This window comes from Colobus angolensis, unplaced genomic scaffold (genome assembly GCF_000951035.1).
Source record: "Colobus angolensis palliatus isolate OR3802 unplaced genomic scaffold, Cang.pa_1.0 Scaffold7, whole genome shotgun sequence".
In the NCBI taxonomy this organism is placed as follows: Eukaryota; Metazoa; Chordata; class Mammalia; order Primates; family Cercopithecidae; genus Colobus; species Colobus angolensis.
Window position 1 is genome coordinate 18613041 of NW_012120709.1, and position 13420 is coordinate 18626460.

Consider the following 13420-nt stretch of genomic DNA (forward strand, 5'->3'; position numbering starts at 1 on the left):
TGCTCGAAACCCCAGTTTTCACAGTCATACATTCCCATTAAACTTATTTTTTCATTCCATCAAGTTCTCCTTTCCTTCCTGTCCTCTACCTTCTTAAGTCTTATCCACTGTCTCTTAACTTCTTCTCCCTGGCCCAGACTTTACCATCAGTCACTTCAAGCAGTTCGAACACCACGCTCACTTCCTTTGCCCTGGTGGGTCACTGCCTCTCCTCTGATTATTTTCAGTACTAGATTGGCCTATCCTTGGTTTCCTCTGCTCATGGCCCAGGCCTGCTGAGCAGGTCTACAGCAAATCACACAACCTTGCTGATTGATTCAATTACAAATGATGATTTCCAGTCCTAGCTGAGTGCTTGGTGCTGCCAGGAATCTTTAGCAGTCAGTGTTGTTTCCAGCTTCTCACAGGGTCTGCTGCAAGTCTCTGACCCTTTCCTGAGGCCTCCTTTATTCTCCCTGTCCCTTTCACCCTCAGCAGATAAACTGGCCTACTTCATAGGAAGGAATGACTTGTGGGGCAGCTGCATTTGAACTCCTTCAGCTTCCCTCTTCCCACCCCCACACTTCGTCCCTCAGTATTCACAGGGCATTGGTTAGAGGACCCCCCTAAATACCAGAATCCAAGTATGCTGAAGTCTGTTATATAAAATGCATATATTCGCTTTTAACCTACATACGTCCTCCCATATCTTTTAAATCATCTCTAGATTATTTTATAATACTTTATACAATGCCTACACATACTTCATTCCCATGGATTTGTCTTAGTATTCAGCAAATTCAAGTTTTGCTTTGATCCTGATCAGAGGACACAGCCCTCTTCCTCTTCTCTGAAACCTTGATGCATCATGATCTCTCCCATTTCCTTCTCTGCCAAATAACTCTTGGAGCTCGCCGTACCTTTTGGGATGCTGTAGAGCCCAGGAGTTAGTGTCATTACTGAACTCAAACCCTTGTTCTGTCACTGAGCAGCCCTGAGACTGTGGGCATATTCCTCTGAACCTTGGTTTCCACATCTGTAAATTGGGAAAAATATTCCCTTGCAGGGTCAACGTGAAGGGAGAATATATGTATAAGGGATGTAGCAAAGTGCTTAGCACAATACCTGGCATGTAGTAAGTGCTCGGTAGATGGCAGTTGTCCCATTGGCAAGCTTATACCTAGATACTCTCAAACGTGGATCTCCCACCCCGCCCCCAGCTCTTGGGCTCTAGACCTGTGTTTTGCCAACTGGCTGTGGAACATCTATACTCTGGTGTTCTACAAAGAGCTCAGACTCTCAAAACCGAGCCATTGACTTTTCCCCGGTACTTGTTCTTCATGTCTTCTCCATCCCGGTTAAAGTATCAGCAGGCAGCCAGTCATTCAGGCCTGACTTTTTGGACCCTCTCTTTTTGTCGCTGCCTATCCTATCAGTCATCTCTGACTTGTTTCTGGAGTTTGTCCTTTGCTCACTGGTGCTGCTTCAGTTTAGGTGCTTATCCTCTCTTGCTTGAATCATTGCCTGGGCTCCTCGTTGGCTTCTTCAGTCTGCATGCTGTTCTTTCTATTCCAAGATGCTAGTCACACAGTTTCACTCTCCTGTTTCACAACTTCACACTTGCCTGTTGAAGGTCATTAAGCCTTAGTCTAAGTGCTGGTGATGCGGGCTGACCTGTTTCTCCAACATTATCACGTGCCACGGACAGCTCCGCCCACACGCTACCCCCTCAACTGGCTGTTCCTCTAAGATACTATATGTCTTTTGACGCTTCCCCCTTCCATCACCTCTGCGCTTGTCCCCTCTGCAATTGGCAGACATCCATAAAGAACCAGTCAAATGTCGCCTTTCTTGTTGACCTTTTCCTGATTCCCCCAGCTTTCCATCCTGTTGCTCCTTCTCTGCATAAATAGCTTTTTTTTTTTTTAAGTTTCTCCCTTGTAGCAGCAATCACTTTGTATCTGTTATTTATGTGCCTGTAAGTGCTGACCTTGGCACAATGCCTGGCAGATAGTAGGGACTCAAGCATATGTTGACTTGAATAAACGAATGCATGGAATGACAGGATATCTTGAGATAGAATCTAACAAATTGAAATATATTAAGTAGCAAAAATTCTTGAAATTATTGTAACTTTTTTTGAAAAATACTACCAAAGTAGACAAACCATTAGTTAACATGATCAAGAAGAAAAAGTGAAAAGGCACGAATATACAAAGTATGAAATGACAATGGAGAAGAAATAATTGAAACAAAAAAATTAATTACAAGAGACTTTGAAGGCCTTTATGCAAATACATTTGAAAGCCTTGATAAAATGGATAATTCTATAGGGAAAGCAGATTACCAAAATTGATGGAGGCCAGGTGTGGTGGCTCATGCCTGTAATCCCAGCACTTTGGGAGGTCACGGCAGGATAACCTTAGCACTTTGGGAGGGTGAGGCAGGAGGATTGCTTGAGGAAAGGAGTTCGAGACCAGTCTGGGCAACATAGCCAGACCTTGTCTCTATAAAAAGGAAAAGAAAAAGAATTAAACAAAATTGATAGAGAGGAAAGTTTTTTATTTTTCTATTTTTGTTTTATTTTTTATTTTTGAGAAGGACTCTCGCTCTGTCGCCCAGGCCGGAGTACAGTGGTGCAATCTCGGCTCACTGCAAGCTCCGCCTCCCAGGTTCACGCCGTTCTCCTGTGTCAGCCTCCCGAGTAGCTGGGACTACAGGTGCCTGCCACCATACCTGGTTAAATTTTTTTGTATTTTTAGTAGAGACGGGTTTCACCGTGTTAACCAGGATGGTCTTGATCTCCTGACCTCATGATCCGCCCACCTTGTCTCCCAAAGTGCTGGGATTACAAGCGTGAGCCACCACGCCTGGCCTTAGAGAGGGAAGTTTTAAGTAGACCAGTTTCTCTAGAAGAAATAGGAACCTTATTAAGGAAATATTTCTCAAAAAAATTACCAGGCCCAGATTATTTCACAGATGAATTCTACCAGACCTTCAAATGTGAGATAGTCCCAATACTTTCTAAATTATTTCAGAGCATCAAAAATGAAGGAAACTTCCCAGTTGTTTTTATAAAGGAAGCATCATGTTAATATCTAAATATGACAAAGATCATGGAAAAAAGTAAACTGCAGACTAATATTATTTATGAATATCCATGATGAAGTACAAAATAGGCCAAATACTGTGGCTCACACCTATAATCCCAGCACTTTAGGATGCTGAGGCAGGAGGATTTCTTGAGGCCTGGAGCTGGAGATTAGCCTGGGCAACATAGTGAGACTCCATCTTTACAAAAAAATTAAAAAGTAGCCAAGTGTGGTGGCATGTCCCTGTAGTCCCAGCTTTCTTGGGAGGCTGAGGTGGGAGGATCACTTCAGCCCAGAATTGAGGATGCAGTGAGCTATGACAGTGCCACTGCACTCCAGTCTGGGCCACAGAACAAGATCCTGTCTCTTAAAAAAAGTACAAAATATATAATACTATTATAGCACTAATAAATATTTTGTTAAGAAACAGAATTCAATACCACATTAAAAAATAAAATTATGAGCAGATGGGATTAATTTCAAGAATACAAGTTAGGCTTGTTATTAGTGAATTCATTAATACAATACAAATACACCATATTAATAAGTTCCAGGAAAAATAATCACAGAATTATCTCCATAGACGTTGAAAAAGCTTTTGTGAAAATTAAACATCCACTCTTCCTAAAAATTGCTTAAGAAAATAGGTTTTGGCTGGGCACAGTGGCTCATGCCTGTAATCCCTACAATTTGGGACGCCGAGGTGGGTGGATCACGAGGTCAGGAGATCAAGACCATCCTGACTAACATGGTGAAACCCCATATCTACTAAAAATAAAAAAATTAGCTAGGTGTGGTGGCACGTGCTTGTGATCCCAGCTACTCAGGAGGCTGAGGTAGGAGAATCGCTTGAACCCGGGAGGCAGAGGTTGCAAGAGCAAGATTGCGCCACTGCACTGCCAGCTGGGCTACAGAGTGAGACTCCATCTCAAAAAAAAGAAAATAGGGTTTGTTGGATAGTTTCTAAATATGATTTTATATGTATGTGTTTCTTAATGTATATATATCTTGGTATATGTATATAATATATATATATAATATCTTATATAACTCTATCTATTATATCTTGGTGCTACAAGCAGTAATACTACATTGGAAAATATACGAGTATTTTCTTCAAGCCCAGACACAGGAAAGAATGATCAGTATCTTCACTACTGTTCAACATTGTACCAGATGTAAGCAATGCAATTAGATGAAAGACATTGACCAGAGGCACAAGGACTAGTAAAGTAAAATTATCTCTTTTTGCAGATGATATAATATTACTATTTTATCATATTAATATAATAACTATATTGATCCTGGAAAACCATAGAGGATCAATGATAAAACTAAATTTAATAATAAAAGGTGAGGTCACAGGATATAAAATTAACATACTGAAATAATATCCTTCATATATGCAAACAATAATCAGAGAACATAATGGTAGGGAAACTTCATTTACAATTGCAACAAAGAAGATTAAATACTTCGCAATGAATTTAGAAATGTGCAAACTTTAAAACACTCCTGGAAGATAAATTCGAATAAATGGACCATCCCCTGTTTTTGAACAGAGTGATTCAACATCATAGAGATGTCCCAGTTCTCCCTGAGTCAATTTATAAATCGAATACAATCTTAATAAAAATTCCAACAAGCTGTTTAAGAAAGTTGGACCAACTAATACTGAAGTTCATATAGCACAATAAATATGTAAGAATTGACAAGAAAACACTAACATTTTTTTTCAGAGGGAGCAACTAGCCCTACCAGATATTAAAATATACCATAAAGCCTTTACAATTAAAACATTGTGATATTGGTGCAGGAAAGGACCAATATAGATTAGAAAGACCAGAAGTAAACCCAGGAATTTACGGACATTTAGTTATCTGATAATAGTGGCATCCCAAATCACTGGGTTAAAGACTTTTTCTTTTTTCTTTCCTACAATTAAAAAAATTTTGGTAAAATACATGTAACACAAAATTTACCATCCTAACCATTTTTAAGACTACAGTTAAGTAGTGGTAAGTATATTCATCTTGTCATGAAACAGATCTTTAGAACTTTTTCATTTTGTGAAATGGAAACTCTATATTCATTAAGCAGCAATTCTTTATTTCTCCTTCCTTCTATTAACCACCATTCTACCTTCTGTTTCTATGAACCTGACTACTTTAAATACCTTATATAAGTGGAATCATCCAGTATTTGTCTTTTTACGACTGGTGTATTTCATATCACATAATGTCCTCAATAGTTCCTTCATGTTGTAACATGTGACAGGATTTCCTTCATTTTAAAGGATAAGTAATATTCCAGTATATGTTGTGGGGAGACAAAATTTTCCCTCTTACCTCTTAGAGTCTCCAGCTGAGCCCAAGAATTAAACGGACGTAGGACAGATTAACAAGAGAAAAGCATACAAATTTTATTTAGTAAGTTTTACATGTACCTTGGAACCACTCCTCCGCCAAGAAAAATGAAGAGCCAAAGAATAAGTTAGGGCTGAAAGCTTGTGCTAGGTTGGACAAAGAGTAGTAAATGGTGAAAATGTGACAAGACAAAGGAGTTTGGGCTAGGGCAGTTAATTGTGTGAAAGTGACCATGAAGATAAAGGTTAGTTTAACAAGGTTCGTTTGCACAGATCTTTCTCATTTTCTCAGCCTCAACTCCCTACCTTTGGTGATATAAATATCTTCTTTCCTTCCGGTACAGGGAGGGCACCCTTCACATGGGAGTTTTATTTCTGCTTTCAGGAAGGAATAAAGAAGGTCAGAGTGCCCTTCATGCATCGGCTGTTTTTCAAGTACCTTTTAACTCAAAATAATCGGTGTGTCAAAGTGGCATATTTTGGCATAGCATGCTCTGAACTCTTACAGTGTAAACATTTTGTTCATGCATTCAACCACTGATGGACACTTGAGTTGCTTCCACCCTTTGGCTATTGTGAATGATGCTGCTGTGAACATGGATATACAAATATCTGTTCCAGTCTCTGCTTTCAGGAACCATTGCCTTTTAAGACAATGATGTTAGCTTTGTTTATCCATACTGAAGGTATTAAGCATTCAATGTGTTAAGCATATGAAAGAAGAGACTATATAATAAACCATTTAAAAAGTGAAACCACAAACTTTTCCTTACAGTTTTCAATGTTTAACTGTTTAAGTAGATAATTCCTAAGGTGTAACCATATGGACAAAAATGATTAGGAAGGACAGTTATCTTATTTGTCTACTTTAGCATAATCTTGATAAAGTTGAAAAATTTTAAAGTAAATGGAAACTTTAATACGTATAAGATATGAAGATAACTATTTCTAAAAGCTTAGGAAACTCTTTCTTTTTTTATTTTTATTTTTAATGAGACGGGGTTTTGCTATGTTGCCCAGGCTAGTCTCAAGCAATCCACCTGCCTCAGCTTCCTAAATTGCTGGGCTTACAGGTGTGAGCCACTGTGCCCAGCCTGGAACTCATTCTGATTAGGTAAATGTCAGGCATCCCATATCCTCTCATGCTATTATCTTAGCCATGGAGTAAATATTAGAATTTTCACAGGATTCACCACAATAGGGGTATTCTAAAATGTGAGGGTTTTTTTTTTTTTTTTGACAAGGATAAGGGTCGGGAGAATGTAAATTATTATTTCCTTTTATACCTAGGACATACCCAAAATGCTATCCTCCCATAATTTCAAGTTCTCTGACTAATCAGGTTGTGCTGGGAACCTGTCCCATTTCCTTATCTTTATATTTGAAATGAAGATCTGTCACTCTTTCTCTCATTTTTATCCCATGTTTTCTTACTAATATTTATTTATCTATTTTCTCCTGTTTGAAGGTACAATCATTGGTTTGATGGGATGGCACTGCTTCACCAGTTCAGGATGGCAAAGGGCACAGTGACATACAGAAGCAAGTTTCTACAGAGTGATACATATAAGGCCAACAGTGCTAAAAACCGAATTGTGATGTCAGAATTTGGCACACTGGCTCTCCCGGATCCATGCAAGAATGTTTTTGAACGTTTCATGTCCAGGTTTCAGCTGCCTGGTAAAGCTGCAGGTGATAGTGATGATTATTTAAACTATTATGATATATACCATCTATACAAACATAAATCTTGAAAATAGATTTTTTTTGTATATGTGAGAGGATGTTGAAATTGCTTTCTTCCTTTGAATGTGTGCTTAGCATCTGCTACAGTAAGCATGGTACTTAAATAACTCTAGGGTTTGGTTTCAGCCATGACTGACAACACTAATGTCAACTATGTGCGGTACAAGGGTGATTACTACCTCTGCACTGAGACCAACTTTATGAATAAAGTGGACATTGAAACTCTGGAAAAGACAGAAAAGGTAAAGTACAGGTAAAAAAATGAATAAAATAGATCCTAACATTTCTTTCCATTCGAAATACTTTTTAGAGTAGTGTATATCAAGAAGAAATTGGAGCCTTAACTATACAAAAACAAAGTTATTCATGATGCAGGTCACCTTTACCCTCTGGTCTGATGGCCTCTGGGTTGGTTTTCCTTAAATATAATTCTAAACTCCTTCCTTAGTCCTAACATCTGAAGGCTAGGGTAAAGGAGAAATAGAATAGTACTGATCTACTTTGGCTAGTTGCTGTTCTTCCTAGCTATGGTTAGTATTGGACTGGAGGTTGTCTATACCTGTATTTCCTTCATGTAACATATTAATTAAAAAGAAAATTTTAGACTAGATTTTTAATTTTAATTCTTATGCTTCTTTTGAATTTTCCTGTGATATTAGGCAAATTTATTCAGGGTGGTTTTGTTGTTAGTAGTGGTGGTGGGTTTTTGTTTGTTGTTTTTAGTCTTGATTTCTTTTTTTTAGTGGGAAAAATAATTTTTATTTCTCAGAGGCAAGAAATTAGGGCTTACATTGCAGTTTTCATATCATATTTTTAAAAACATTAGATATTTCTACTATTTATGCATGTAAGTAGAGATCTGCCCATTAAAAATCTCCAATGGTCTCAAATTTGCAGGTAGATTGGAGCAAATTTATTGCTGTGAATGGAGCAACTGCACATCCTCATTATGACCCAGATGGAACAGCATACAATATGGGGAACTCCTTTGGGCCATTTGGTAAAGTTGCGATAGAGGTCTTTTTAGAAAGAATTGAGACCAGGCACGGTGGCACATGTCTGTAATCTCAGCACTTTGGGAGGACAAGGCCGGAGAATTTCTTGAGCCCAGGAGTTCGAGACAAGCCTGGGCAACAAAGTGAGACCTCATTTTACCCAAAAACAAAAACATTAGCCAGGTGTGGTAGTGCGCACCTGTGGTCCCAGCTACTCAGGAGGCTGAGGTGGGAGAATTCCTTGAGCCCAGGAGTTTGAGGGTGTAGTGAGCCATGACTATACCACTGCACTTCAGACTAGGCAACACAGCAAGATCCTGTCTCACAAAAATAAATAAATAAATAAATAAACACATAAATAAATAAATAAATAAATAAAGAGAGGAAAGAAATAATTGGGTGTTAACTATCTTCTTGGGGTTCAATTATAGTTAAGATGTAAACATATGAAACATCATTTGAAAAGTTTGAAAGAAAATCTCTAAAATAGCATTACCCAACTTAAAATATATGATTTATCATTAAGTATCTGTTCTATGGTCTATTGGTACGTATGCTTAGTAGCTGATTTTCGATTTGACCTTTTTAGTTTAACTCACATTTTTATGTTTCATTGTGCCTCTCGCTTACAAGCATTGTAGGGATTTTCTGTACATATTTCTCAAACTGGAATTTTTAATAAGTACCATATTAGAAGTATAAGAAATTTAGAATGTTGCAGCCAAGAGATACAAGGAAGGTACATTGTCTATCATAGGGAAGGAATTTATTTTTATCATGAAAGTAATACACTACAAGGTAAGTTAAAGTCATAGTGGGGTTGCAGGCACAACCACTTAAGTCACATCTCTTTTCTAGTCTCTAATCTGCTCCAGAAAGTTTTGATAGCTAATAATGATAGCTAACATTTATTGAGTATCTACTATGTGTTAAGCATTTTTCCCCATATTTCTTCATTTAATCCTTATGCCAACTCTCCGATAAAGGTGCTAATATTACCTTGGTTTTACAGACAAAGGCAGTGAACCTTGAGGAGAGCTAAATGACTTCCTCTAGTAAGCTTTTGACTCACACATGAAGCCTTGCTTGCTAGTTACTCTATTAGACGATCTCATTAGTTATTCCTCATGGAATGCAGAAGACTCTATTGGTATTTTTTTTAATACTCAATCTTCACCTGTTCACCATGTCCTTCTCTACTTGTTAAGGCCTTTTCACCTATCTACCCGCTCTTCTAAGGGCATGTGAATTAGGTTGCTATACATGAATACATATGTCTCCCTGTTTGAAGAGGAATGTGTAAGTAAGTATAGTAGACCCCCCTTGTCTGTGGTTTCACTTTCACAGTTTCAGTTATCCAGTCTGAGTATTTTACGGTATTTTGTGAGATAAAGAGTACATTCACATAATTTTTATTACAGTATATTGTTATAATTGTTTTATTTTATTATTAGTTATTGTTGTTAATCTCTTACTGTGCCTAATTTAGAAATTAAATTTATCATAAGTATATATGTAAAGAAAAAAACAGTGTGTGTAGGGTTTGTACTATCCATGATTTTAGGCATCCACTGGGGGGCTTGGAATGTATTCCCCCTGGATACAGGGGGACTCCTGCATTAGATATGTTTGACTATCTTAATCTCAGCTATCAATTAATCTACCATCTACAACCTATGAAATCTTTGTATAGGTTAATGGTATAACTTCGGTGCATAATTGGCTTTGTGGCTTGCTCCTCACTATCTCTCCATATTTACATCTCTGAGTGTATGTAAAGATGAATACTACAGATTTGTTTTTTACTGGCACAAGTAGAAAGAGGGTGCTCTAGACACCTCTACACCCAGCTCTCTCTCTTCTTTATTACTGGATCTCAGATAAGGAGGATTCTTCAACACTGTTATAGGAAACAGCAAACATCCTTCTAAGTAAAATGTTTTAGCAAAATGGATCCACGAACCCAGCAGTTTTCGGTCCATGTATCTTATCTTGATCATTAAAAAAATCAATTTCATAATAAATTAACTCTGTTAACCAAGTGGATAACTTTGTAACTCATTCATAATATGACAAATACTATTTCGTCATTCTAAATTACATTTTTTTTTTTTGAGATGGAGTCTTGCTCTGTTGCCAGGCTGGAGTGCAGTGGTGCGATCTTGGCTCACTGCAACCTCTGCTTCCCAGGTTCAAGTGATTCTCCTGCCTCAGCCTCCCGAGTAGCTGGGACTACAGGTGTCCTCCACCATGCCTGGCTAATTTTTGTGTTTTTAGTAGAGACGAGGTTTCACCATGTTGGCTGGGATGGTCTCAATCTCCTGACCTTATGATCTGCCCGCTTGGGCCTCCCAAAATGCTGGGATCACAGGCGTGAGGCACCACGCCTGGCCAATTACATTTTTTTTTTGGATGAAGGCTCGCTCTGTTGCCCAGGCTGGAATGCAGTGGCACGAGCTTGGCTCACTGCAACCTCTGTCTCCCAGATTCAAGTGATTTTCCTGCCTCAGTCTCCTGAGTAGCTGGGATTACAGGTGCCTGCCACCATGCCTGGCTAATTTTTGTATTTTTAGTAGAGACGGGGTTTCAGCCATATTGACCAGGCTGGTCTTGAACTCCTGACCTCAAGTAATCTGCCCGCCTCAGCCTTCCACAATGCTGGGATTTCAGGTGCGAGCCACTGCGCCTGGCCTAAATTACATATTCTAAAATAGTAGCAACTATATCTGTGATTTTCAACCTTTAATGTACCTAACAATAATCTGGAATGTAGATTGAATCATCTGGATTTCATTCATCTTCAGGGATTCTGGTTTAGTAGAACTGAAAAGGGGCTAAGAATTTGCATTTTAACATGGTCTCTGGGTGATCTTGGTGCAAGTGGCCCCTGGACCTCACTGATTAACCCAGCCACCAATCATGAGAGCTTGTGTTTGTTACTTTGCCTCAGTTTGCTGCTTATACAAACTCCTGGAGAGTCTCCCAGAGTTCAGCTGACAGTATTGGGCAGGTCTGGTCTTTCTGGACATTCTTCTGCTGGGTGTTTCCTGGGTGTCTGTTCGTCTTACCTAATGCTTTTGAGACTTGCAGTTAGAACAGTTCATTAATTAATGTGTTTAAATTCCGTGAATTGAGTAATCCTATTGCTGAGACAGGAAATTCATCTCTTTATCTTCTCCTAGTCCCAGAACACTGAACCTACTTTTTTTTTTTTCCTTCACTTGATTATTTGGTTCAGTGAGAAGTTTTTGAACTGGAACTCAATGTGCATGCAACTGCAGGGAGCTCAACTACTTGATAGACATTTGGGGGAAATTTAGTTATTCTCATTTTATTACAGTAAAATGCTTGCTAGTAATTGCTACCTTTAGGAAGTAAAAAGCTTTTGTTTTAGCTTTTCTAGATATTTTTAAAAGGCTTTTAAAATTTATGAAAATCCTGTAAACATTAATCAATCCAGTTAGTTTTTAATACTTATTTAAAATATATTGTTCAGACTAATGTTAGAGACAATAATAGAGTATGCTTGGACTACAGAGCTTGTCTAATATTTCTTTCATCACTGTACAAAGCATGACATTTTGTATATAGTGGGTTCTCAAAACATATCTGTATCCCCAACCTAGACCTCCCCAGTATTTTATATCCAAATGCTTACTCAGCATTCTTCCTAGGATGCCTTAGGCATTGCAAAATTAACTTGTCAAAAACCAGACTCCTGATATTTTCCCCTAAACTACCACCACCTCCTTTTCTCCTCCTCCTCCTCCTCCTTCTCTCTCTTCCTTGTTCTCCTTCCCTCCCTTCCCTCTCTTCCTTCCCTTCCCTTTCCTTCTCTCCCTCATTCCTCCTTCTTCTTCCTTCTTCTTCTTTCTTCGATTAGAGATGGAGTCTTGCTATGTCGCTCAGGCTGGACTTGAACTCCTGGGCTCAAGAGATGCTCCCAAGCAGCTGGACTATAGGCATGCACCACTGTGCCTGGCTTATTTCTTTCTCTCCTTAAGATGAGTCTTCCCCATCTAAGGAGATAATAACTCCATCTTTCCAGTTGCTAAGGACAATAACTGTGGAATCATCCTTTACATTTATCTCTTATATCAGTTGATCCAAAATAATTTCAGGGTCAGGTGCAGTGGCTTATGCCTGTAATTCCAGCACTTTGGGAGGCCGAGGTGGGTGTATTGCTTGAGCTCTGGAGTTTGAGACCAGCCTGGACAATATAGCAAGATCTCATCTCTACAAAAAATACAAAAATTAGCCAGACATAGTGGCATGTGCCTGTGGTCCCAGCTACTCGGGAGGATGAGGTGGGAGGATTGCTTGAGCCCAGAAGGTTGAGGCTGCAGTGAGTCGTGATTGCATCACTGCACTCCAGCCTGAGTGACAGAGTGAGACCCTGTCTCAAAAAAAAAAAAAAAACCAACCAACCAAACAAACAAAAAAAGTAATTTCAGCAATGCCTTCAAAATATATCAAAAATCCAACCACTTCACACCACCTCCATGGCCACCACTCTACTTTGAGTCATTATCCCTTCTCACTTGAATGACTGCAATAGCCCCTCAACTAGTTGCCCTGATTCTGCCCTTGCCCCACTTCGGTTTCTTTTCAGCATGGTAACACCAGAGTTACCAGAGTTATCCTTTTAACCCACACCCACCTCTCTGAACTTACCTCCTAGACACTCCTCCTTGCTTATCATGATAGGGCCACACTGGCCTCCCTGCTGATACTTAGACACTCCAATGGTGCTCCTGGCTGAGAACTTTTGCATTTGCTCTTTCCTCCACCTGGAATGCATTTCTCCCAGATATCCTCAAGGTGTTCTTCCTCACCTCCTTTAGGTCTTTACTCAAATGTCACCCACTTAGTGAAACTTTTCCAGACCAGCATATTTAAAGGTGCAAACAGTAGCCCCTACTCCTCAAATATCACTCCTGATCCTTATTCCTTGGCTTATTTTCCATTGTAGTTCTCATTGTCATCTGATGCATTATATTTTTACTTAGTATATGATTTAAAAGAAACACAATAAGACAAAATAAGAGATTTTGTCTGAGCACAGTGGCTCACAGCTATAATCACTGCACTTTGGGAAGCTGAGGTGGGAGGGTTGCTTGAGACCAGGAGTTTGAGGCTGCAATGAGCTATGATCACACCACTGTACTCCTGCCTGGGTGACAGTGCAAGGCCCTGTCTCTAAAAATAAAATGAAGAAGAAGGTGGAGGAAGGGGGCTGGGGA

General features: G+C 39.1%; 1 protein-coding gene across 6 annotated transcripts in view; it reads left to right on the forward strand.

Annotated features, from left to right (window-relative positions):
* Positions 1-13420, forward strand: part of BCO2 (beta-carotene oxygenase 2) — a 49851-nt gene that overhangs the window by 10762 nt on the left and 25669 nt on the right. For 5 of the 6 annotated variants that reach the window (XM_011926748.1, XM_011926749.1, XM_011926750.1 and 2 more), the window contains 3 exons: positions 6905-7128; positions 7309-7424; positions 8080-8182. In XM_011926748.1, coding sequence (XP_011782138.1) covers positions 6905-7128; positions 7309-7424; positions 8080-8182 — 443 coding nt within the window. The remainder of the gene's footprint in view (positions 1-6904; positions 7129-7308; positions 7425-8079; positions 8183-13420) is intronic. The other variant, XM_011926752.1, reaches the window with a different exon arrangement.